Here is a 23,811-nt window from a genome sequence, read left to right on the forward strand (position 1 = left end):
AAAAAGAAAAAAAGAACCACTATTATCCACGTCTTTCCCGTTTTGAGGCCGAATTCACAAAACCAGTGCTCCTTCGCCCAACCATCCACCACCGCCACAAAAAACACGCGCCTTCTCTCTCTCTGCAATCTCCTCCACTCTCTTAAGACTTCATACTTATATGGACTTTTCAGCTCTCTCAATTTCATTATTCTTCACCAGTCCACCAAGCTTTCAAAGGTTGAGTTTTCCTTGAAAAGAGACACGGTTTTTCTTTCTCTATTGTCTTTCATGGTTCAGGTGATCTTTTGAAGGGTTCGTGGAAGCTGATTGCGTTGTACTTGTATTTGCTATTGAATTCATGTTCCTTAACCCTATATATGGTGCCCATTCTGCTATTGGGGCTCTGAATTATATTACCTTACAAGTTACAAATGAGTATGCAGTATTCCTATGCGAGCTTGGACTTCTCGCAGATTTATTCTCAACAACTGTGTCCATGTAAGGATAATCGTTCAATCAGGCCGTCTGTTCCCTTCTCCAAGAAGAGGCGGAAAAAAATTATTGCCAGTTTTTTGCATATAGGCTATCCTAGGAAATTCAGCTTTCGTGCCTGTGTGATACCTAACAAAAATGATAAGAACAGCAGTTTCAACGTGGAATTAGCGGATTCTACTAGACGGTTTGCGAGGAATTTTGTTGTGAAGCAACTATCCAATGAATTGGAGGGCGAGGATTTGTCTAAAGAATCATCGTCCTCTGTGGGAATGGCATCGAACTTCACTGGTTTTGAAGAAGATCCTATTGTTGATAAGTTGAGGACCCAATTGGGAGTGATACACCCAATCCCTTCACCGCCAATTAATAGAGGTGTTGCAGGGTTGTTTGTATTTTTCTTCTTTGTGGGAGTTGCTTTTGATAAATTATGGACTTCTAGGAAGAAGAGCAAAATGGGGAAGGATGGCCCTCTTGTGGTGTGGCCACAAGTGCCTACGAGCTTTTCAACATTTCTAGAAAAGGATTTGCAGAGAAAGGAGTCCGTGGAATGGGTAAACATGGTGTTGGGGAAGTTGTGGAAGGTTTACAGGGGTGGGATCGAGAATTGGCTCATTGGTTTGCTCCAACCGGTTATTGATGATCTTAAAAAACCTGATTATGTAAAGAGGGTTGAGATTAAGCAACTTTCTTTGGGGGATGAGCCTTTGTCTGTCAGGAATGTCGAGCGCAGGACTTCCAGAGGTGTCAATGATCTGCAGTAAGTTTATCTCTTTTGGATGAATTCGCATTATCTTTGGTCTTTGAACCATTACACTAATAAGAAATTAGCATCTATAATGAAGCTTAGTCGTGCATGCTCTTTGATTTGTTTCCAGATTTTTCCTTGTGTTTGATTTTACACAAGTAGCAGGAATGCATGTTAACTTGTTAGTTAATTACTCTCTCTTTTTACTTTATGTATAGTTGTAGTGTAAATTACATGTGAGACAATTTGAGATTTCTGTTGCTCAATGAAGGATGATGCTCTTTCTGAATGTTTGTTATTACAATACTAACTCTTGATGATAAATTATTTAACTCATTTTTGGGAGTCCAGTTAAATCTCTCATTGAGAGGAACTGTTTGTGCTAACTGGGAGGAAAAGCATTTTGGATTTTATGGTTTCCTCTTATGGGAAAAAACTGCCAACAATTATGCTTTTGGTGTTTGCGTATTTGCTTGCTACATTATTGAGTATTTGAGTTCTCTCCTTTTGCAAGCCAATCAATAGGTTAAGGTTATTAAATTAGCCATTGGACAATCTGAACTCACTGAGGATGAATGATTTAATGTAAGTTGCCCTTGTACTCTACTTTTATCAATTGACAAACATAGGTTTTCCAGTATGACGCACTCTAGAATTTCCATGTAACTGCTTACATTTGCATTGGTTTAGGACCTTATAATTTTTTTAAAAAATGTATTTGCATTGATTGATTTATCTCTGCTCTTTTGTTACCTAGGTACCAAATAGGCCTCCGTTATACTGGTGGTGCTCGCATGCTTTTAATGCTCTCGCTAAAATTTGGCATTATACCTATTGTTGTTCCAGTTGGTGTTCGAGATTTCGACATTGATGGGGAACTTTGGGTCAAATTACGACTGATACCAACAGAGCCTTGGGTTGGAGCTGTTTCATGGGCTTTTGTTTCACTTCCAAAAATCAAATTTGAATTATCACCATTTCGTTTGTTTAACTTAATGGGTATGGCAATTCATTCTTTCTCGAAAGTTTTCGGCCAAAGAAGTTATTTCTCTGAAGTTATTATGTTGATGTATTTTTCCTATACATGAGTAAATACTCACTAGACACATGGTGTGGAATGTGTATGCTTTTAACCTAATCGTCCTCTAGGAATACTGATACATTTTTGTTTGATGTTACATGTTGCATGCTTGCATTTGGCAATACCAGCGATCCCAGTTCTCTCAATGTAAGTGGATTTCTGACTCTTGGCAAGTTGTAGCTACTCATCTATTTTGTGTACACAATAGCAGAGTTCCCTTTTTCTTTCTTGTTGATTTTGATTATTGATAATATTCGAACCTAGCTTAGTTAATTGATTTGTTTGACCAGGATGGAGGTGTTTTGGAAGCCAACTCACTTATGCCTTTTATAAAAGCAGTTGTATTTTTAAGACTAAATGAAAACAAGCTTATGAGAAGCTCAGCTCTCCTTTGGGCACAATTTTAATTTACATTTTAAAGAACTTATAAAATTTTCAAGTATTAGCGGTATTGCTTCACATTTTAATTCGATGTTTTGGGACTCTAGTAAATGGACTCATATCTCACGTGAAGCACGTTTTCACATGCTATGCTCTTTTTCATATTCGTGCTGGAAATCAGAATACATGCTATGCTCTTTAGGGTGTCAATGAAATTAAGAATTCTTTCATTTCCCATGTACCTCCTGTTTCAGAAAATTGAAATGTGAACTCAAATAGTTATGTGCTCTGTGTCTAAATTGAATTCACCTTTCCTTTTTTAGTTATATATTATTCATTTATTCTTGCTTAACTTATTTCGTGGAGATAATGCTTCACTTGTAGGCTTTTCCTAAAACTTTGTATTTTTTTGTAATGCTTGTGCATGTTTCTGTAGGTTTTTGACAAAACTTCTCACTGAAGATTTGCCTCGACTATTTGTACGTCCGAAGAAAATTGTTCTAGATTTCCAGAAAGGAAAAGCAGTTGGTCCTGTAGCAAATGATTTCAAATCTGGAGAAATCCAGGATGGAAACAAAGATTTTGTTGGAGAACTATCACTGACTTTAGTTGATGCTCGGAAACTTTCTTATGTTTTCTTTGGTAAATGATATTTTTCATTCTCATTAATGGTTCTAGGAAAATTTTCTTTCCCATAAGGACAAGTTAAAATATATATCAGGAAATTAGATTATTTTTTCGTTTATTAAGTGTATGTCAAAGTAGAACATGTGTACTTGCGACCGGTGATTTTTTTTATGGGATCTCTCTATTTTCATTTATTTTTATCTTTCATATGCATCTCATTGACACCCCCATTATATGCCAGGTAAAACAGATCCATATGTAACTTTAAGTGTAGGAGATCAAATTATACGCAGTAAAAAAAACAGCCAAACAACTGTCATTGGCCCTCCTGGTGAGCCAATTTGGAATCAGGTGAAGCTTCTTATTCTTTCTTCAGTATGTGTTACTAATTCATAAAGAAACTGTCAATCATCATTTTTAATATATATATGTTCTTTTTGAAGCTATAGAATTTCCTTAACTAATCAATGGTATTTTCTATTGGTGGCAGGATTTTCATATGCTTGTTGCAAATCCTAAAAAACAAAAATTACACATCCAGGTGAAAGACTCCCTTGGATTTATGGATTTCACCATTGGCACTGGAGAGGTAATTAATATTTCATTCTTGTTAATAAAGGTAACATTTGCTGCATTTAACGTTGAAGTGGTCTTTTTTTTTGCCAAGGCTTTGCAACTTTACTAAAAGAGACATTGGTGTTAGATCAAACCATTGATTTCTTTGGCCAACTAATTAGATAAAATAGAGTAACCCAAAGACAACAACCCTCCAGGGATGCACCTTCAGTTATAACACTCTAAACAGTGCCACAAGAACAAGGTTCTGAGACATGAAGTGTTATTTACTGTTTAGCTCTATTCCTGGCAAAAATTGCATACATTTGTGTTATTAGAATTGCAAATGTTGGCACTCTGGTACTGGAAGGCGAATCCCCAAGCTTTTATAATTTCTGACTTTCGGTTTACTAAATTTGGGGTTTTTTTTGTATTTTATGTCAGGGAGAGATCTTTATATATATATATATATTACTGTAATAGTCTTTATTTTATTGATTTAGGTCTTCGGTTGAGCCCTATATACTTCTTGATAAACCCAAATTTTATTCCTGTCATTGCCACTGCGATATGGTTGGACTTTCAAGGTGTCTGGTTCTTGGGTGATGGCTGATTGGCAGGTCGCCCAAGTGATTAGGAAGCTGAACTCCGCAATCATGAATTTTGTCCGACTGGGAGTTTGAATGTTTTATCCAAATGAGGAAGTTGATTGAGAAGGTAGTTTTGAGGAAAAAAATTTGGGGGAATAAATATAGGAGGGGTTTATTTATGACATTTTCATGATTTGAACTTTTCACTTTGAGTACCAAAGAAAACTCTAACCGGTGAATGGTGATCCAACCAGTCCCAAGCCCACGATAAAGGAGGAAGAATTGTGGTAGGTTGATAGCTTCTGTGGAACATTTTCTAACTTTACGAACATGAATCCAAATGATAAATTCATCACAGCAGGTTGCCACTAATTTCTCCCAAGGATTTATGCAGCTGACCCTAGCATTGTTTGGGATGAAGAGTTTGAAGCTGATTAATGATAGATGTTTGTTGCAGACACTGTTTTGTCCAGCCATGTATAAAGAAACAAAAAAGGTGGACTGGGGTTGGTCATTTGGGATGGTATTCCTTCTGTGCACAAAAAATAATATTCCTTCCGACAATCGTTGTCCTAATGCAGATTGGGGCTTCTGATTAACCAGATTTGGCCACTTATGCTGATTGTGGGTTTTGTTTTTGGCAATTTTTGGGTGTTTTCCAATGTTATGCAACTGCATCTTTTCATTTATTTTAATTTGTTGAAATACTGTTTCCAGGTTGATTTGGGATCACTTCAAGACACTGTACCAACGGACAGGATTGTGGTCTTGCGAGGAGGTTGGGGACTGTTCAGAAAGGGGTCTTCTGGGGAGATATTACTTCGACTGACTTATAAGGCCTATGTTGAGGACGAGGAAGATGACAGGAGTGAGGTGCGATCCATCGATGTGGATGCTTCAGATGATGAGATGTCTGATTATGATGAATCAAATGCTAGCTATGTGAGGGGTGGGACTGAATATTCAGATGGAACGGATAAAGAATCATTTATGGATGTTCTAGCAGCTTTGCTCGTGAGCGAGGAATTTCAAGGGATAGTGGCATCTGAAGCGGGAAGTTCAAAAGTTTCAGATGATGTCTCACGTACAGGGTCCACAATACCTATATCACGCAGCCTTAATACTGGATCAATGCCCTCAGATTCTAGCAATAGCTCTGAGTCTTCTAGTGGTACCATCGCCATCATTGTTGTTTTTATTTTATGTCATGATATGATCCATAAATTCCACCTGGTTACCTTACTGTGTTTTTGATGCACTTCAAAAACTGGTCAGATGCAGGATCAGCCTTATTTTGGCTCGCTGTGATTACTAGTATTTCAGTGTTAATAGCGTTTAACATTGGTGGTACAAGCTTCTTCAATCCATGACATGACGTGATAGCACTGGCAAAGAGCTAGTTTTCGATCCTTCTGTTTAGCCAAGTAATTCTGCATCATTTCTTCCTTTTATTTTACCTTTAGTTAATATGACTGTGCTTGCATTTCTGTTTAACTGCTTTTTGTGAGCAATCTGCTGTTGTGCCATAGAACCCATGTGACTGCCTTCTTAAATTATTGGCTAGAAATAAGTTTTAACTTTAATTTAAATTTGCTGGACCTCATTAACTTTTGGAGACTCCAGCATTTTCAACAGAGTAGGTTGGCTTAGTCTTCCCTATTGTGATCGTAGTATCATAATTATACTTAGTGGAGACTTTGTGCGCCATTTTGTTGCTTTCGAATGACTGAGAATTTTTTTTCCAGTTCTGTTACTCATACTTGAGCTTAGCAAGTTCTTGGACGACAGATTATATGTTTTCTAGCAACTGTGTAATGGATATTCAATTGAAGCACAATTGTCAAAATTTGGTACCCGAAGAAGAATGCTTAATGTTACGTTGTTTTATGACAGGTTTGGCAGCGTTTCGTTTCACACATATTAGAGATGATTTGCCATCATTTTTGCTTTCATTCAAACGGCTACTAGCAGAGGAATGTTCTATAGGCGGCAGCAAATTTTTGGCGTCTTTTATTAGATCCCTTGTCTCTATTCCACTTGTATGATAGTAATGGTTACCTACCTCCTTTTTCACTGCTACCGTCCATGCATTCAGTGAAGAAGCTTTTTGTGTAGGCATTTGATTGTATAGCTATAGGTATAGAAGAAATTTTATTGTTTGCTTGGGGGAAGCTTTGGCTTGACGGATAGATTCAACGAAATTCCCCGTACTCCAAGAATGTGAAGCGTGATATCATACTAAAATTGTCAACTACTTGGCGAAAAGTCTAGTTGGTTTTCTCTTCGGATTTAAGGCGTATGGTGTCTAAGGTCGAGAGTTTGAACCAACCTGTTGGGATATTTTCTTATGGAATCCTTGTTCGTGGGCTTGTCTGACTTCGGTGTATACTTATTTTGATACAAAAGGTTTTTCAGGGTAGAAGGGTGTAGATTTTTCAAAGCATTTACAATTGTCAGATAGATCAAACAAATTGGACATGATCATGAAATCAAGCCTCCATTTGGTAGAGTGGAAAATTTGATTTTCAATGTTAACGAAAATGTTGTAGAAAAAAATCTGAGCTTAAAGTTATGAAATATGTTGTGAGATGTTTAGTGAATTAAAAGCTGATGTTAGCGGAAAAACTGTGGACTAAAAGTATTATCTTGAATTTAATAATAAATTTTTAATCATTTTGTTATTAAAGTTAATTTTAATAAATATAATTTATTATTAAAATTAATTATATTAGAATTTTTTTTATATCAAAACTGAAAATTTAAATTAGTCAAATAAATGAAATAATAATTTTTTATATGAAGCTTATTAATGTGTATTTTCTTTATTTTATAAATATTAAATTAATTTTTATAATATTAATTATAAATATTAAATTTATTGGCAAAATATTTATAAAACTAAATAATGTATTAAATATATATTATTAAAGTTGTGGGACCCACATTAATTTATATAAAAAAGTCAAAAACACAATGATGACCGTGGGTCCCACATAAAAAAATGAAAAAAAAGGTAAGGAGGCAGCTTCCGCTGCCCCCGCTGTGAAATATGGGAGCTTCTTTCTGACCAGTGGATCCGTTGACCATTTTTGACCTATTTGGCAGTGCGGAGCCGCCTTGTCAAACAGGCAGCAAGCCTTTGAAAAAAAACCAAAAGCAAAGCGTATGGTGTCTAAAGTTGAGAGTTTGAACCAACCTGTTGGGATATTTCCTTATGAAATCCGTTTTCGTGGGCTTGTCTAACTTCGGTGTATATTTATTTTGATACAAAAAAATTTTTAGAGTAGAAGGGTGTAGATTTTTCGAAGCATATACAACTGCCAGATAGACCAAACAAACTGGACATGATCATGAAATCAAGCCTTTGAAAAGAAACCAAAAGCAGAGCGTATGGTGCATGAGGTTGAGAGTTTGAATCAACCTGGTGGGATATTTCGTTATGGAATCCTTGTTCGTGGGTTTGTCTAACTTCGGTGTATATTTATTTTGATACAAAAAGGTTTTTAGAGTAGAAGGGTGTAGATTTTTCAAAACATTTACAATTGCCAGATAGACCAAACAAACTGGACATGATCATGAAATCAAGTCTTTGAAAAGAAACCAAAAGCAGAGCGTATGGTGTCTGAGGTCGAGAGTTTGAACCAATCTATTGGGATATTTCCTTATGGAATCCTTGTTCGTGGGCTTATCTAAGTTCGGTGTATACTTATTTTGATACAAGAAGTTTTTCAGAGTAGAAGGGTGTAGATTTTTCAAAGCATATACAACTGCGAGATGGACCAAACAAACTGGACATGATCATGAAATCAAGCGTTTGAAAAGAAACCAAAAGCAGATGTTTGATGATCATGTCCTTTTCTAGTGCATACCAGATGTTTGATGATATGCTTCTGAGATGATACTCCAGTTTTTATTCATCAGGTTTATTAAGGATTGACAAACTGTAATGATAAGGTGATCTATACATTTCTAGTCCAGTTTTGACCTTGAAAACAAACCAAAAGCAGGATTAATGGTGGTGAAGCCTCCATCCAAAGCCAGATTATGCCCACTCATATACTTGGACTCATCGCTCCCTAAATAAATAGCAGCTTCAGCTACATCTTCTTGTTGAAGAGCCACCTTTTTCAGATTAGAATAAACACCAGATTGACCTCCATTTTCAAGCTTGAAGAAATTGAGCGCCAATGGGGTCGCAATGAAGTATGGAGACAGACAATTCACTCGAATTCCATACGGCCCTAGTTCAGCTGCAACATTCTTAGTCAGTCCGATGATTCCATGCTTCGCGCTCGTGTAAGCATGAGAAGCAACACCTCCAACGCTTGAACTAACACTGCCAACACTGATTATGCTACCCTTCTTGTTAGGGATCATCACCCTAGCCGCGTGTTTGGTTCCCAGGAAAACACCGGTCAGATTGACGCTCAAACCGCGTTCGAAATCAGCGACATTGTTGTCCACGATGTTGGGTTTGTTGGGGTCTGCGATTGCAGCATTGTTGATCATTATGTCCAGAGTGCCAAACTTGGAGACTGCAACGTTCACTGCATTCTCGACGTGGGATTCATTGGATACGTCGCAGTAAACGGGGTGCGCGACCGCCGGTCCAATGTCTTGGCAAACAGAGTGAGCCAATTGGTGTTGTATGTCTGCGATGATGACTTTGGCTCCATGTTTGCAGAAGTGCCTTGCTATGCACTCTCCAATGCTACTCGCAGCTCCAGTGATCAACGCCACGTACCTTTCCTTCCAACCTATACATTCACATACATATATACATACAAATGCACATTTAAATGAATCAATAAACATAAGCAAATAAATATTAAGAGCTTAAATCACAAACAAACTCAATATATATACACACCTTCTTGCAGCGGGGGCAAGCAAATTGGCAGCCATGTCAATATTAAGAGCTTAAATCACAAACAAACTGAAAAATATAAAAATATGTATATAAAGGTAGTAAGCTACAAGATTGGAGTTTCCATTGCGAGCTAAAGCTCCTTTTATAGAGAGAGAAGTCAGAGGGGCTTTTGGGGGATTAAGTATATTGGTCATGCGCAATCACTAATTAATGAAGAAACTTATTTTACACGCGAGCCGCGTGTGTTGGACAAAAAAGGATGCAGGACACTGACCAGACCCGACCAAACCAAATGTTGTCAGTCTAGTGCCCAACATGGATTCGTTGAGAATTTACAAAGTGATTGGAGTCACATGTACAATGATAGCAAGTTTGTACAAGAGAGTCCATTGATGTTTCTAACAACGTTGTGGTTGTACATGTGTGACTCATACTTTCACTTGGTGGGTTTAACCCCAGCTCACAAATGAGGGGATTGTTGAAAAAGATCTCGCATCGTTGTTATAATAAATATTTAATGGAGATGTGAAAACGTATGGATTTTCTTGATTTAATTAGTAAGATGCATTTTAAATCCACGAGTTGTGGAAGTCTTGTGATGGGTTAGATTTTTAATACTGGACTTGAGAAAGCGGACAACACTGTATAATGATGATTAATTATGGATAAGCGAGTCCATTTGTGTTTCCTAACAAGATTGTCCAAGATTGTCCTCGATTCTACCCGAATTTCTAGTTTTTTACTATTACTATTATAAACTATTTATTTACTCACAACATCAGACAAATATTAGGTTGTTGAAGTGGAGTAATTTAATTGAGATCCCCTGTGTTTTTTATTATCTTTAATTAATGCATGTTGTCCACTTTTGAGTTTTGAATTGAATATATAATTACATCCCTCTTTTCTTTGAAGTCAATTCCTATTTCCTTGTGCCAATAATTAATTTCCGTAGTTATTAACTAATTAGTTAAATCATCCTTTCTCTTAAGTCAATTCCGAGGTGCAATTCTAAATTTTCTTAATTAACTAATTAATATGGTTGTTGAAACCCTCACAAGGGAGTTGGTTAATCTGCCTTAAAAATCTATTTAGATTCATCATAAGTGACAACAATTAGGTTGTTAAAACAATTATCATTAACATTATTTAATCCACGAGCGATGCTTGAGACCCCCCAAAAGATTCCCATTTAATATGAAGTGTTGGATGTGAAGTGGACATTACATATGTGTTTTCGATCAATGATTATTTTAATACCACATTGATTTGAGAGACTTTTGGGGGTCACATTTTGAGGGTTTCTAGCATTGTCCTTAATCCATTCCCATCATATCAAAGTTGTTTTTATTTTACCAAGCACCCACTTGTGCGTGCATCAGTTTATAGCAATCATCATCAACAAGTTGTTCAAAAAATGAGTGTTATATTATCATTTTTTTACTAATATATAGTAATTGCCATTCATGTGTTGTGATCAGACTCTAAATCAACCTAACTTTTTTTTTTTTTTTCCCTCAATGCGTGGATATTTATGTAACAATAAAAACGTGCTTACTTTATGTGCAATTTTTTTTTTCCCACTACTTTATATCCGACAAGAACTCAGTTGTTGTTCAAATAAATAAATGATTGTATTGTTCTTCTAGTCGGTGCCTTGCCGTCTACCACCTTAACGTTGGTTGTTGAATTAGCTCAGGATGAATCTTTTTTGAATGATATTGTTTATGTTTTCCAATGATAAGAAAAGCATAATCCTTGGGCCTACACCAATTTATCCGAAAAATATTCTTATTTTCCCAGAATTTGTTTGCAAGATGAGCCTAGGATTCATGATTCTTGAGATGAGGAATCGAATTCTTCAATCTTTATTTATGCTATGACGTCTTATGTGTACAAATCGTCACCATTTGGACATATAATTGATGACCATTTGGACACATAATTGATGTCATTAGATCGATAGTGGTTACCATGATGATATTTCACTATGCTCTTTGAACTTAACGGCATAGCACATATTCTAACTAGCCGTTTAAAGAAATTTAATATATATGTTGGTTGGAGAATAATCCTTTATGTATTTCGCTATTAATTATAGGTCTCATGTGGCAAATATACTCTTTATTTAGAATAAATATTAAATACGTATTTAGATATTGAATTAACAATAGAGAGGTTTTATTGTACTAGGTAAGATTTACGAGACGAATATCAACGAGTGGTTGCTCGATTGACAATCGACTGGATTAGACATATGTGTGCCCAAGATTGAGAAACATATTTTTCAACAGTGTTTCAAAAAAAAAATTTACGAGACGAATATCACTCTTCAACAGGATAGAGGGTGTCCCAGCAAAACAAAAGGCAAATAACTCCACCAAAAAAAAAAAAACCATAATTCCATGAAACCTTATTCTGTATATAACTATATGATCTCTAATGGAAAACCACTTAATCCGAACCCAAATTTTGAAGAAAATTCTAACGATATAACATTAATTATACGTAGGACACAATATTGGTTGCCTATTACATTTAACTCCAGACAACTAATGCTGTGTCAGTCAAGTGAGAGGTGGCTAGAAATTTTTGTCGATGAGGAGAGTTCAAAACTTCAAATCGAGTATGTGTGTCGATTTGATAAGGGAGTTTGGTGGTTAACATATTAGAGGGTGTGTAAATTTAACACTTTGTCAATCATAATCTTATAAAATATGGATGTAAATTTATAGGGTTAAAATAGGTTATGTAAACTTAGTAATTTATGTGATGTAAATAAAATTTCTCTTCATTTAATTATATACTTTGATAATTATAAATAATAATAAAAAAAAAAAGGAGACTCAGAATAGCCATTGTCATTTTTCTGTTCCTCCCCGTTTCTTCTTATAAACAGCAAGGCATTTCAGTTCAAACTTCAAAGGAAAGGAGAAATTGGGTTGCAAGCAATGTTTGAAGATCAAATTGTCTACTACTTCATCATACTCCCAGTGCAAAGAGACATCAAGTTATATGTCAATTGCAAAGTTTTAATTCTTGAAAGCGGATGAAGACAGACCTTATTCTATAACACCTTATGGTCAATGAGTAACTTAATTACCTTCAAGTATTGATCCACCGATTAGTATCTCAATATGTAACCTTCTCTGACAAAGCCATTAGCCATGCATTCTTCATGATCAATGCTTCTCATTTCCAACATTAGGTTCGTACCTTAACCTTTTGGGTGCTTGTTCCTCATCAGACCAGCCATGGCTAGGTCCAGCTTCATTGCCATCCTCATCGCGGCCTCTCTTAGCTGTAACACCTGCATCATCGTTTACTTCATCTTCATTGTCAGTAATTAAATTGGATTTGTATTCAATAATGACATCCTTCTCATATATTAAGTAGACGCCAGTCTTCTTTATGGTAAATTTGTCACCAAAATCAATGAAAATCTCTATTTCATCCTCACAATCCAAATCGAACGACTGACTTGAAAAATGGCTTTGCCACAGGTGATCTTCAGGAGATGTCTCAAGATCAAATGCAACTGGCTTCCTTTTCGTAACACCTTTGGTATAATTAAAAATGGTAAGGCTGTGAAAATCACTAGATACCATCTTGTCTAGATGAGATGAAAAAACTACGCAAACGCTAAAACCTTTGAATTCATTATCAATGAATTTGGGAATCTGAAAAAACACTGAAGGACCTTCATCCTTGTAGCTGTACCAGTCAGGGATCTCATTCCCAGGGAGATAAATGCCACCAAAACCTTCCACAGCCCATCCCTGCAACCATTTTGGATTTTTTAATGACCATAACAACAAAAAAACATGAAACATGTACAAAAAATAGATAAAAAAAAAGTATAAATATGTTTAGAGACAGGACCTGTAGGATGCTCTCCTTGTAAGTATTGGAGATGTTTTTGCACCCTTCCAAGCGAATGAATCTAACAGACTTCAACTTATCCAGGCCTGGAGCCTCAATGAGGTTGTGGCAATTAGAAAGAGTCAGAGTTTCGATATTTAAGAATTTCGACAGGTCTTGTGTTCTTTCTAATGACGTGCAATATCTTGCATACAAGGATTTCAAACCTACAGGTAGATCAGGAATTGACTCAAGCCTATCACAACGGTCTAGCGTCAAAGTTCTAAGCTTAGCAAGGCCACTGAGGCTGCCCGGTAGATTCTGAAAACTATTGCTTTCCAAATTCAAATCCTCAAGGGAGGGAAGAGTCCCAATATCTTTTGGGAGTGCATCATTCGACAGATTACAGTCTTTGAGCGACAATACTCTTAGCGAGATAAGGCCATGCAATGAAGCAGGCAAGAGGTTGGTGGGGATAGGATTTTTTCGTGACGAAACCCAAGACCGCAAGAGCGAAGACAATGAATTAATTGGAGATACCTTACAGCCACAAAGAGATAATTGTTGGAGGTTCTTCAATCTTACTATGGAAAGTGGTACTTGTGCTATAACAGTGTTATCTGCAATAAGGGATATCAATGATTCTAAGTCTCCCAAGTCCTCAGGCAATTTGTCAAACCTTGAGCAGCCGGAAAGAATGAGAGTTTCAAGGGACTTCAGCTTAGAGAAGCTTCCTGGGAGATTCTTAAGTTGCTTGCAATCCTTCAAGTTTACTAGCACAAGTTTATCAAGTTGTCCAATGGCTTGGTGAATCTCGACCAAACTTTTGCAGCCTTTTAGTATTAACCTCTCGAGATTAGGGAGTTTTGAGAAGTCAGGGGTATGCGTAAGGAACTGGGAGTGACTCAAATTGAGGAACTTCAACTTCCCAAGAAACTGGTAATGAAAATATCAACAAGCAAGGATAAAAAGAAAGAATATATCAGTCTCTAGCACAACTAAATTTTTACAATACATGGTTTTGGACTTGAGGGTTATATCTTACCTTGCAATCATTCCAAACTCGCCTTAAATTGCTGTAGCGCATGTCCATTGCAACAAGGTTTTCCAGATAAAAGTTGTTTGGTATGAACTTCCACGGAAATCCACGCCAACAGAGCCATCTCAACTCTTTGGAAAAATTCTCAGAGTCTCCACTGAATTGCATATTAGTCAGTTGAAGCAGTCTTAGTCTCTGCATAATGGAAAATGCTTTTGTATCTAACTTAACAGCAGTTGGCCCTGGAAATTTTAGGATTAGCCCTTCAATAAATTCTGTTCCCTGTTGACAAAAGAGCAATAAGTAAGAAACAGGCAATTGCTGCAATTCAAGAAGTGCTTGTATATATAACGTAAGCATATTCATCATGTACATTCCTATGCCGATTGTAAGACATTACAAATACATTTTGGTATCTTGGGAGATTGTTCTCACCCTGTGTTTAACCAAGACATCAATAACATCTTCCTGAAGCCACAATCGGGTACGCCTTCCAGGGTCCTTTGGTGATGATTCACGAACAATATCTCTCCCCATATCTCGAAGCAAATCATGCATCACTAACTTGTTATCCCCATTAATTTTCACAAGGCATCGCTGAATAAGAAGGCTTATTCCACTTTCTGCAAAGAAGCCACAGCCATCTAAAATTTGAACAACATAGTATTTGTCCATTCCAATAAAGAAACAAGCTATATCAAGGAACATATCCTTCTCTTTGTCGTTGCTCAGGCCATCATAACTTATTCTAAGTTTATCCCGAATTTGGCTGTGAGGAATTCTTCTCAACCTTTCTAATGCACTTCTCCATTCAGGTATCGTTCTACCATACAGAAATGACCCCAGAACTTCAAGAGCTAGCGGCAGTCCTCCTGAATGATTGACAACACTTCTTGATAATTCAACATAATCCTGGACAGGATCACTTTTCCTAAAGGCATGCCAACTAAAGAGCTCAATAGATTCAGCATCATCCAATTCTTTTGCCATGTATACTTCATCCATTTTCATCTTCTTTAACAATTGGTCATCTCTACTTGTGATGATGACCCTGCTCCCCGGACCAAACCAATCACGATTTCTAGCTACTGCATTCAGTTGGTCCAATTGGTCTACATCATCAAGAATTACAAGGACCTTTCTTTGAGAAAGTATTTCCTTTACCATATCAACACTGTTGATTTTCATCTTCCCAGCTTTCAGGATATCAGAAAGTAGGTTTTCCTGCAGACGTATTTGCCAATTTGGCTGCTTAGCTGTTTCCCTAACATTTGCAAGGAAACTTTTCCCTTCAAAACTATGAAACAATTGATTGTAAACAGCCTTGGCAATGGTTGTTTTACCAATTCCACCCATTCCGCAGATTCCCACCATGCGAACATCATCTGATCCAACATTCAACAATAGATTTATATCCTGCGCTCGTGGATCTATTCCAACTGGGTAGGTGGCCACATGTAAGTATGTGCTGTTAACTTCTCTCAGAATCTCTCCAACGATTATTTTAATAAATTTTGCTTCGTGCCTGCAAACAATGAAAAGAGGTTGAATAAGTATATATTAAAAGAAGCCTATATCAGAATAAGGGTACCAATGATTCATTATTATCATTTAAAGCACTCCAGTGTTCACTAATGTCGGCAAATATATAGAAAATTCATTATGATATAAATTCCACAAGGCCACAGACTACATTATTATGTGATTTTGCATCTGAAGAACATGTGTAGTTGGGCTGTAGAGATAATGTCATCATTTTTTCCCGAAAATTTATGAACTCCGGGAATATCATGGTCTTTGAAATACAACATAATACAGCATGACCCTTGGAAGAAGTGTATTTAGCAACTCATGGTATAAACTAAGAAACATCAAAAACTGATAAAACTGATCGGTCGTGCCTGGGAGAATCATCTAAAGAAGATGGGAGAATGATTAGAGTCATTCATGGCACTTGGAAATCAAATAGTCTGATATTCTCATAGTTCAGATGCAGAAGCGTAACTCTTAAGTAGAAGTGTGTATTCGGCTTAAATTTACTTTGAAAAAACCAAAGCAGTTCCTTAGTTTCACTCCATTTTACTGCTTGATGCACACATTCTGGTCATAGCCATGAATAATTTCCAAGAGAATTGTAAGCACAACCCACTAAACAAACAAAAGCATAACTGGATACCCACCAAAACACCAATTAGAGTTGTCAACTGATAATAATGTTTCAAGATAGCATCAGCTCAAATAGTCCAAAAGTATTAAAGCAACTGTACTCCCTAGATCAATTCAGTGGTAATGAAAATCAGGGGAGAACCCAAAGGCTAAAAAATGAGTACAAGTAAAGAAGGTAGTTAATTACACCACAACAGCAATTGGAGTTCTCAACTTTACTTCCTAGATCAATTCAAAACAAATTCAATTCAGTGGTAATGAAAATCAGGGCAGAACCCAAAAGGAATAAAATTGAGAAAAGGAAGTAGTGAATTACCCATCTGCAGTATTCCTTAGATCCCAGCCAGATAAATTGGCTGCATCAGTCAATGCCGCCCTCCACTCCATCACCTTCTCCGGCACGAAACGCTGTTCATGTTTATCAAAAGCTTCTGCATAAAGCCCATTTTGTTTCCGAACATCGGAAGGATCCACATCATAGAATATCGGCAGAACCAACTGCCTAGTCGTCTTTCGACATTCCATGATCTTCACTAGCTGTTCAAGACACCACCTTGAGGCAGCATAGTTTTTGGAGAAAACAATGATTGAAATTCTTGAATTTTGAATCGCAAGCACCAAGTCATCTCTTCCACAATCCTCGTCGTCGTTCCTGAAGGAATTGATACCGGCCTCTTTTAGCGCAAAACGGAGGTGGTCGGTGAAGTTCTTGCCGGTGTCGATATCCCTGAAGCTCAAGAACACATCGTGGATCCATGGTTTGGAGGAAAACGCAGCCATTGCAAGAACTGATGCGTTGACAAATTGGGAGAATATTATTATATATGGAGAGCAAAAGCGAGAGAATCGATGCGCTAGCTATGCTAGTTGTCATGTTGACTTGACGAATGAGTCTCTGGATTCTTCCCTGTGAACGCTTCCTCCTCACTTTCCACAAGGCCCACAATCTCATACCCAATTTCTCCTCTGAAACGAAATGCCTTGCTGTTTATAAGACGAAAATCGGACCCCCTAATCTCAAACAGAAGAACAGAACAATGGCAATGGGTATTCGGAGAGTTGTGAGAGAGTGTATTTGGGACTCCGCAAGAACCTCAATTTCTATATTCTACCATTTATCTATAATGATGGATAAAAAATAAGACAAATTTTAAAAATTGTAAAACAAAAAATGTGATATGATGTGGATTATGTGATAATGTGGTACAGTCTCAAATCATTATATTTCAACTATAAATTCTACAATATCGAACAAATTGTGGATTTCTCGGATCCATACTGTACACTAGTTTCTAAGCTCCATTGGATTGCACTTAAAATATGATATCAGTAAAATAAAATGATGACACTATAAATGTCAGATAATAAAATTAATTTGAGTAATTAAGATAGACAGCAGTTCTCATTTCTCAACTCATATGCCTAATTACCTCTGCCAGGCTGCCAGCATTATATATATATATATATATATATATATGCAAGGTTTGTAAGAAAAGTGGGGAGGGCAAAGCAAAGAGAACAAGACTAAGGAATATCCATGGAACTCATTGCAATGTATGCCATTTCACTTGAGAAGAAATGCAAAATTTTCATATATACCATGTAGTATTCATAGAAAGAACCATCAACTACATATATACTCATTAGAACCTCAATATTAAACCTCTTTAACAAAGCCATGTATTCTTCATGATCAATGCTGCTCATTTCCAACATTAGGTTCATACCTTAACCTTTTGGGTGCTTGTTCCTCATCAGACCAGCCATGGCTAGGTCCAGCTTCATTGCCATCCTCATTGCGGCCTCTCTTAGCCGTAAAACCTGCATCATCGTTTATTTCATCTTCATTGTCAGTAATTAAATTGGATTTGTACTCAATAATCACATCCTTCTCATATATTAAGTAGACACCAGTCTTCTTTATGGTAAATTTGTCACCAAAATCTATGAAAATCTCTAATTCATCCTCACAATCCAAATCGAACAACTGACTTGAAAAATGGCTTTGCCACAAGTGATCTTCGGGGGATGCCTCAACATCTAATGCAAACACATTATATGTTCTGTACAGAACCTTGTGCTCGGATAAACAAACAAAATTATATAAGCACTCATTAAAACTAAAAACACAGTTGATGGGGTATGATGAAGGCGTGAACTCCCCCACCTACTACCCTCAATTGTACATATTTGTTACTCTCCAAATTAAGAATTTGTGAAGGTGAAATAAAATACTTAATTTTATTTTCATATATGAACACCTAATATAGTAGATGGGAGTATATAAGTAAATGACTCTTTTTCTATCATCTCCTTCATTAATTCACCTTATATTCCACTAATGGTGAGTAAGGGTGGTCTCTCTTTGATAAAATCCCACGTCGGGGAAATTAAGAGAGGAGAGGCAATAGATGAGGAGAACCCACACCCTAATACATTAAGACCGGTTTTCTAGGCCTAAGCGAAAACGTTGGGCCTGGAGGAACAAATCTATGAGGGTTTTCGGCTCAGAGCGGACAATATCTTAATGCGTTTGAACTTGTGACTGTTGCGAGTCTATCCAAAGTCCAACCCAACCCAATTTATTCGAAGACCAAAGGTCTTCATCACTCTCATATAATTCCCACTCACTTAACTCCCCTCCTTTAATCACACTTAACTTTTCATTTTTCAATACAAACAAAGCTTGAATCAACCCAACTTTTCCCAATGCATGCATATTTATGTAACAATATAAACGTTCATATGCAATTTTCCACTCTTAAGTTACTTTATAGTTTATATCCGACAAGAAGTTATCAATTGTTGTCCAAACAAAAAAATGGTATTGTTTTCCTAATCGGTGCCCACTTTCACAAACTAAATTTGCATTTTATCAAATAGTGTGCGAGGATTTGAACCACATACCGTGGCGGTTGAATTCGCGGAGAATGAATCTTTTTTAAATTCAATTCTTTACATTAATATTCTATGACTAATCAAAATTAAGTTCACTTACAAACAAGCCGAATTAAAGCTTAACTCAGAGATTGAGGGGAGGAACTTTGTATTGTGCATATTGCACTAAAAATCTTTTTTGACAATTTTGAAAAAAAAAAATCGTAGATGTATAGTATTTAATATAATGAATCTAACGATATATTTTTTTAAAAAACAAAAGTCAAAATTTCAAGAGTGACCCAACATAGAGCCTTGTCTTGTAGAGAACATATATAATTCCCAAGACTGGCCCAATAAACCATTTACTGCTCAAAAACCTTTGAAAACAAACGAAAATGACATGTAACCCATCAGTTTGGTAGCACATGAGAACCTAACATATTTATTCAATTGATTTAATCATTGAAATAATTTTATTTTCACTCTTTTATCCTATAATTCATTCTCCAAAATTTATTATTTTAATATAGATTCTATTGGTTTTTAAAGCACGGTCTAGAATTCATTATTTTGGTTTTGAATTCATTTGTGTTTTGAAATTCCATTGAAAAAACCAATGGAATTAAGAAATTCCATTGAAAAAACAATGGAATTAAAAGTTACCCGATAAAACTCATCAATAATGGATTTTGTTAGAAAGAGTTTTATGTGCTGATTCTGAATATGTAATTTTTTTTAAAAATCTAACATGTATTTCGAGAGTTAAAACGTTTTAAAATTTCGTTTAAAAGACTTGGACTCTCATGAGCTACCAACCACTATATGAGCTACCTAACACTATTGAAAAATGAAAGCACATCAGGCACCGGCCCTCTTTCTGGGCTAGATACACAGAAAATACCAGTCCCCAAATTCGTGGCAGTGCAACGCAAGGCACCCAAAGTAAGCCAAATTATTGGTATACGCATCATTTGCAATAGTCCCACCAATAATTTACAGCAATGATTTCCACCAGAAACCACCGTCAAGTCTACTGAGTCTGTGGGGTCTGTAATTTAATTATAATTTTTTTAAAAAGAAATTATGATTTTGTTTTTGTAGTGACTAAAAATTGTCCTGACCCACTTTCATACGGTCAACAAAAAAATTCACTCAGCTCATCCTTTCAAAGCATATCTAAAAAAGACCAGAGAAGTATGTTGTGCACATTGTGCAAAGAACATGTAGTTGCAGGGTTTGGGATCTCACAGGGATATCTTGTTGTCATGCAATTGCAACTCTCAGGTATGTTGGACATCCTATTGTTGACTATGTAAGTCATTATTACACAAAAGAAACATACTTGAGAGGGTATAGCCACTTTGTGCATCCTCTTAAGGGTATGAATATGTATCCCAATACTCATGCTGAAGCTATGCTTCCACCACCGCCAAGGAAAAAAATGGGTAGGCCGTAAGTAAAAAGGAGAAGGAAAGCTGGAGAGAGTCAAGATCCATTGAGGTTGAGGAGGGCTTATCCTGTGATTAAATGTGGCAAATGTGGACAACCAGGGCATACTAGGAGAGGTTGTAGATCTGATGGTGCATCAGGGATGGCAGGAGGAAATTCTAATATGGTAATGGTTCATATAACTTTAATTTTGTAATTGTCTGACATTTGTATTTGATGCAACTTGTTTTATATTTGTATGTTATACAGGTTGGTACCTCTATAGCTGCAAGTACAAGGCCTGTTAGAAGTGGTTTAGAGGTGGCTCCTCAAGAGGAGGTGGTGTTAGAAGAGGTTGATCAAGAGGAGGTGGTGTGACCATAAGAGGTGGGATACGAAGGAGGGGTGTTGTGCCAATGAGAGTAAGATCCAACTTAACAAGTGATACTGTTGGTGCTGCAACATCATCAACCAGAGTTGCCTCAATCCTACAAGCATTTCAAGAATCTGTTTGCACAAATGGTGATAGAAATTAAGGAGCAATGACTATCTTTTGGGTCTCATTTTGTATGTATGTCTTGTGGCGGTCTTTTGAATGCTTTAGAAGTATATTTCTTATATATTTTGGATTCTGTGTAAGTTTATTTTTCATGTCTTTTGGATGATGTTACAGGATTAGTACTTGGTGCTTCAGTGTTGTGTTTGATTTTCTGGGTTTACATATATGAAATACATAACAAGTACATTTTGTGACAATTTGGGTCACAAACATAAATTTTAATGACTTACTTGAAAATAAACATTCTGTCAAAACATAAGGTTTTGTATACTTTTTCATACTTTTTTTACAATTTTATATTTAAAAAAAAAATATTTTTTATTAAAAAAATCCACATCATCACAAAATTCCACGTCATTTTGGTCGACATATACAAAAATAGACATGTCAGCAAGTTTCGGCGATCAATTGACCGGAATTAGAGTCACATGACCTAATTGCTTAAAATTGGAACATTGAGTGACCCAATTTGAAAATTTTTTCTTTGGGTGACCTAATTGCAAATGGAGATATCTTTCAACGACCTATATGCACTAAACCCTTTGTTATTTGAGAATTGATCTTGAATTTTTGTGAGATGTCAAGATTTGGACTCTTAACATGGATTGAGTTGGGTTGAATTAAATTGGGCGTTGGATTTTTTTCTTGGGAATTTGACTTTTTTGAGAATTGAATTTTTATTGAAATTAATTAAGAGAAATTGAAAGGAAAAATTGAACCAAATACACCAAAAAATGTATATGCATGCACAATAAAAACTCGGTAAAAAAATTGACTTGGAAAAAATTCGGGTATTACAGGTCATTTCATAGAGTAGGGGTGAAACAAGTAAAGTAGCGGGTGGGAATAGTCTCGCCGTTTAATTTTCTTGCGTTTTCTCTCCATCTATAATAATATCCTCTCAATTTGTAAACCCATTAGCTCTTCCAACGATTGCGTTTTTCTCCAAACCATGGATCCGCGATGTGTTCTTGAGCTTCACTACTGACATCGGCAACAACTTCACCGCCCACCTCTTTTCTGCACTAAAAAAGACTGGTATCAATTCCTTGGGGAACGATGGCGAGAACTATGGAAGTGATGACTTGGCGCTTGCAATTCAAAATTCAAGAATTTCAATCATTGTTTTCTCCAAAATCTATGCTGCGTCAAAGTGGTGTCTTGAACAGCTAGTGAAGATTATGGAATGTCGAAAGAGGGACAGGCAATTGGTTCTGCCAATATTCTATGATGTGGATCCTTCCGATGTTCGGAAACAAAATGGAGTTTATGCAAAAGCTTTAGCTAAGTACGAACAACTTTTCGTGCCGGAGAAGATGATGGAGTGGAGGGCGGCATTGACTGATGCAGCCAATTTATCTGGATGGGATGTAAGGAATACTGATGGGTAATTCACTACTTCCTTTTCTCACTTTCATTCAAATTTTTTTATTCATTACCATTGGAGATGACGCTAATATTATAAAACATTCTGTGTTGTGGTGGATAAGACTTAAGAGTAGGCACCGTAAAGACAAAAAAAGGTCATTTTATAGAGTAGGTCATTTCATAGCGGAAGGGTGAAACACGTAAAGTAGTGAATGAGAATAGTCCCGCCGTTTAATTTTCTTGCCTTTTCTCTCCATCTATAATAATATCCTCTCAATTTGTAAATCCATCAGCTCTTGCAATGGCTGCGTTTTTCTCCAAACCATGGATCCATGATGTGTTCTTGAGCTTTAGTACCGACACCGGCAACAACTTCACCGCCCACCTCCTTTTTGTGCTAAAAAAGGCCGATATCAATTTCTTGGGGAACGACAACGAGAACTGTGGAAGTGATGACTTGGCGCTTGTAATTCAAAATTCAAGAATTTCAATCATTGTTTTCTGCAAAAACTATGCTGCATCAAGGTGGTGTCTTGAACAGCTAGTGAAGATCATGGAATGTCGACAGACGATTAGGCGGTTGGTTCTGCCGATATTCTACGATGTGGATCCTTCTGATGTTTGGAAACAAAATGGGGTTTATGCATAAGCTTTTGCTAAGTACGAAGAGCTTTTCATGCCGGAGAAGGTGATGGAGTGGAGGGCGGCATTGACTGATGCAGCCAATTTGATCATTTGCTTGAAGTTGTTAATTACTTTAGTAGAGGTTTTTCTAAACCATTAGGACAAGTGTTTTAATTATAAGATTTTTCTAAATCCTAATTTGTCCGTGATTAGCAGGCTGCCTTGGAGTTTGAATTTTGATCTGAATTTTGGATTTAGTATCCATTAGGTTGTCTTGATATTGCATACCAAATTTCGTTACATTCCAACTTGATTTGCTAAGTGAAATCAATGTTACTAAATCTATGCGCAGATTGTTGTAAATTCTGTTTTTGTGACTCTTGATTATTTGATACTTCGTCATTCATTATATTATATCACATATTACATTGGTTTGAAATTTGATTTGGATATATAATTATTAGAGACCTAACTTGTGTGTTACTTGTTATTTGTGATTATTTGTTAAAATTATCGAAGGAAATTCCAATTGAAATTTGGGGACACAATTCACCCCCCTC

At 36.4% G+C, this 23,811-nt stretch overlaps 4 protein-coding genes across 5 annotated transcripts; 2 read left to right on the forward strand and 2 right to left on the reverse strand.

The window, feature by feature from the left end:
• Positions 1 to 33: 33 nt before the first annotated feature.
• LOC120013650 (tricalbin-3-like) lies at positions 34 to 6,875 on the forward strand. 2 transcript variants are annotated; one of them, XM_038865530.1, is made up of 9 exons: positions 34 to 1,234; positions 1,980 to 2,221; positions 2,432 to 2,450; positions 3,121 to 3,326; positions 3,553 to 3,662; positions 3,802 to 3,900; positions 5,174 to 5,627; positions 5,738 to 5,880; positions 6,350 to 6,875. In XM_038865530.1, the coding sequence occupies exons 1-8, from the start codon at positions 414 to 416 to the stop codon at positions 5,824 to 5,826; spliced, it is 2,040 nt and encodes a 679-aa protein (XP_038721458.1). In that variant the 5' UTR covers positions 34 to 413; the 3' UTR covers positions 5,827 to 5,880; positions 6,350 to 6,875. The 2 variants fall into 2 exon arrangements, with proteins under 2 accessions (XP_038721458.1, XP_038721457.1); XM_038865529.1 differs by having other exon boundaries at positions 35 to 1,234; positions 5,732 to 5,880.
• Positions 6,876 to 8,333: 1,458 nt separating this feature from the next.
• On the reverse strand, positions 8,334 to 9,403 carry LOC120013500 (secoisolariciresinol dehydrogenase-like). The gene has a single exon (XM_038865334.1). It carries the CDS (start codon positions 9,269 to 9,271, stop codon positions 8,426 to 8,428), a length of 846 nt encoding a protein of 281 aa, XP_038721262.1. The 5' UTR covers positions 9,272 to 9,403; the 3' UTR covers positions 8,334 to 8,425.
• Positions 9,404 to 12,169: 2,766 nt separating this feature from the next.
• Positions 12,170 to 17,449, reverse strand: LOC120013482 (disease resistance protein RPV1-like). The gene is made up of 5 exons (XM_038865311.1): positions 16,709 to 17,449; positions 14,662 to 15,751; positions 14,233 to 14,508; positions 13,209 to 14,123; positions 12,170 to 13,105 (listed from the first exon to the last, which is right to left on the reverse strand). Exons 1-5 carry the CDS (start codon positions 17,170 to 17,172, stop codon positions 12,509 to 12,511), a joined length of 3,342 nt encoding a protein of 1,113 aa, XP_038721239.1. The 5' UTR covers positions 17,173 to 17,449; the 3' UTR covers positions 12,170 to 12,508.
• Positions 17,450 to 21,116: 3,667 nt separating this feature from the next.
• On the forward strand, positions 21,117 to 23,346 carry LOC120012566 (disease resistance protein RLM3-like). The gene is made up of 3 exons (XM_038864008.1): positions 21,117 to 21,222; positions 22,181 to 22,646; positions 22,868 to 23,346. Exons 1-3 carry the CDS (start codon positions 21,117 to 21,119, stop codon positions 23,274 to 23,276), a joined length of 981 nt encoding a protein of 326 aa, XP_038719936.1. The 3' UTR covers positions 23,277 to 23,346.
• The last annotated feature ends 465 nt before the right edge of the window (positions 23,347 to 23,811 follow it).

This window comes from Tripterygium wilfordii, chromosome 13 (assembly GCF_013401445.1).
Source record: "Tripterygium wilfordii isolate XIE 37 chromosome 13, ASM1340144v1, whole genome shotgun sequence".
Lineage (NCBI taxonomy): Eukaryota > Viridiplantae > Streptophyta > Magnoliopsida > Celastrales > Celastraceae > Tripterygium > Tripterygium wilfordii.

Excerpts from the sequence above, each read along its gene's own strand:
- LOC120013482 (XM_038865311.1), bottom strand. The coding sequence starts at position 17,172 with ATGGCTGCGTTTTCCTCCAAACCATGGATCCACGATGTGTTCTTGAGC. Across the intron at positions 14,509-14,661 it reads ATGTCTTGGTTAAACACAGG|GGAACAGAATTTATTGAAGG; the intron begins GTGAGAACAATC and ends TTTTGTCAACAG. Across the intron at positions 14,124-14,232 it reads GAGTTTGGAATGATTGCAAG|TTTCTTGGGAAGTTGAAGTT; the intron begins GTAAGATATAAC and ends TTTCATTACCAG.
- LOC120013500 (XM_038865334.1), bottom strand. The coding sequence starts at position 9,271 with ATGTTTATTGATTCATTTAAATGTGCATTTGTATGTATATATGTATGT.
- LOC120013650 (XM_038865529.1), top strand. The coding sequence starts at position 414 with ATGAGTATGCAGTATTCCTATGCGAGCTTGGACTTCTCGCAGATTTAT. Across the intron at positions 1,235-1,979 it reads AGAGGTGTCAATGATCTGCA|GTACCAAATAGGCCTCCGTT; the intron begins GTAAGTTTATCT and ends TTTGTTACCTAG. Across the intron at positions 5,628-5,731 it reads TAGCTCTGAGTCTTCTAGTG|ATGCAGGATCAGCCTTATTT; the intron begins GTACCATCGCCA and ends AAAACTGGTCAG.
- LOC120012566 (XM_038864008.1), top strand. The coding sequence starts at position 21,117 with ATGAGAGTAAGATCCAACTTAACAAGTGATACTGTTGGTGCTGCAACA. Across the intron at positions 21,223-22,180 it reads AGAATCTGTTTGCACAAATG|CTCTTCCAACGATTGCGTTT; the intron begins GTGATAGAAATT and ends TAAACCCATTAG. Across the intron at positions 22,647-22,867 it reads GATGTAAGGAATACTGATGG|TTGCCTTTTCTCTCCATCTA; the intron begins GTAATTCACTAC and ends CGTTTAATTTTC.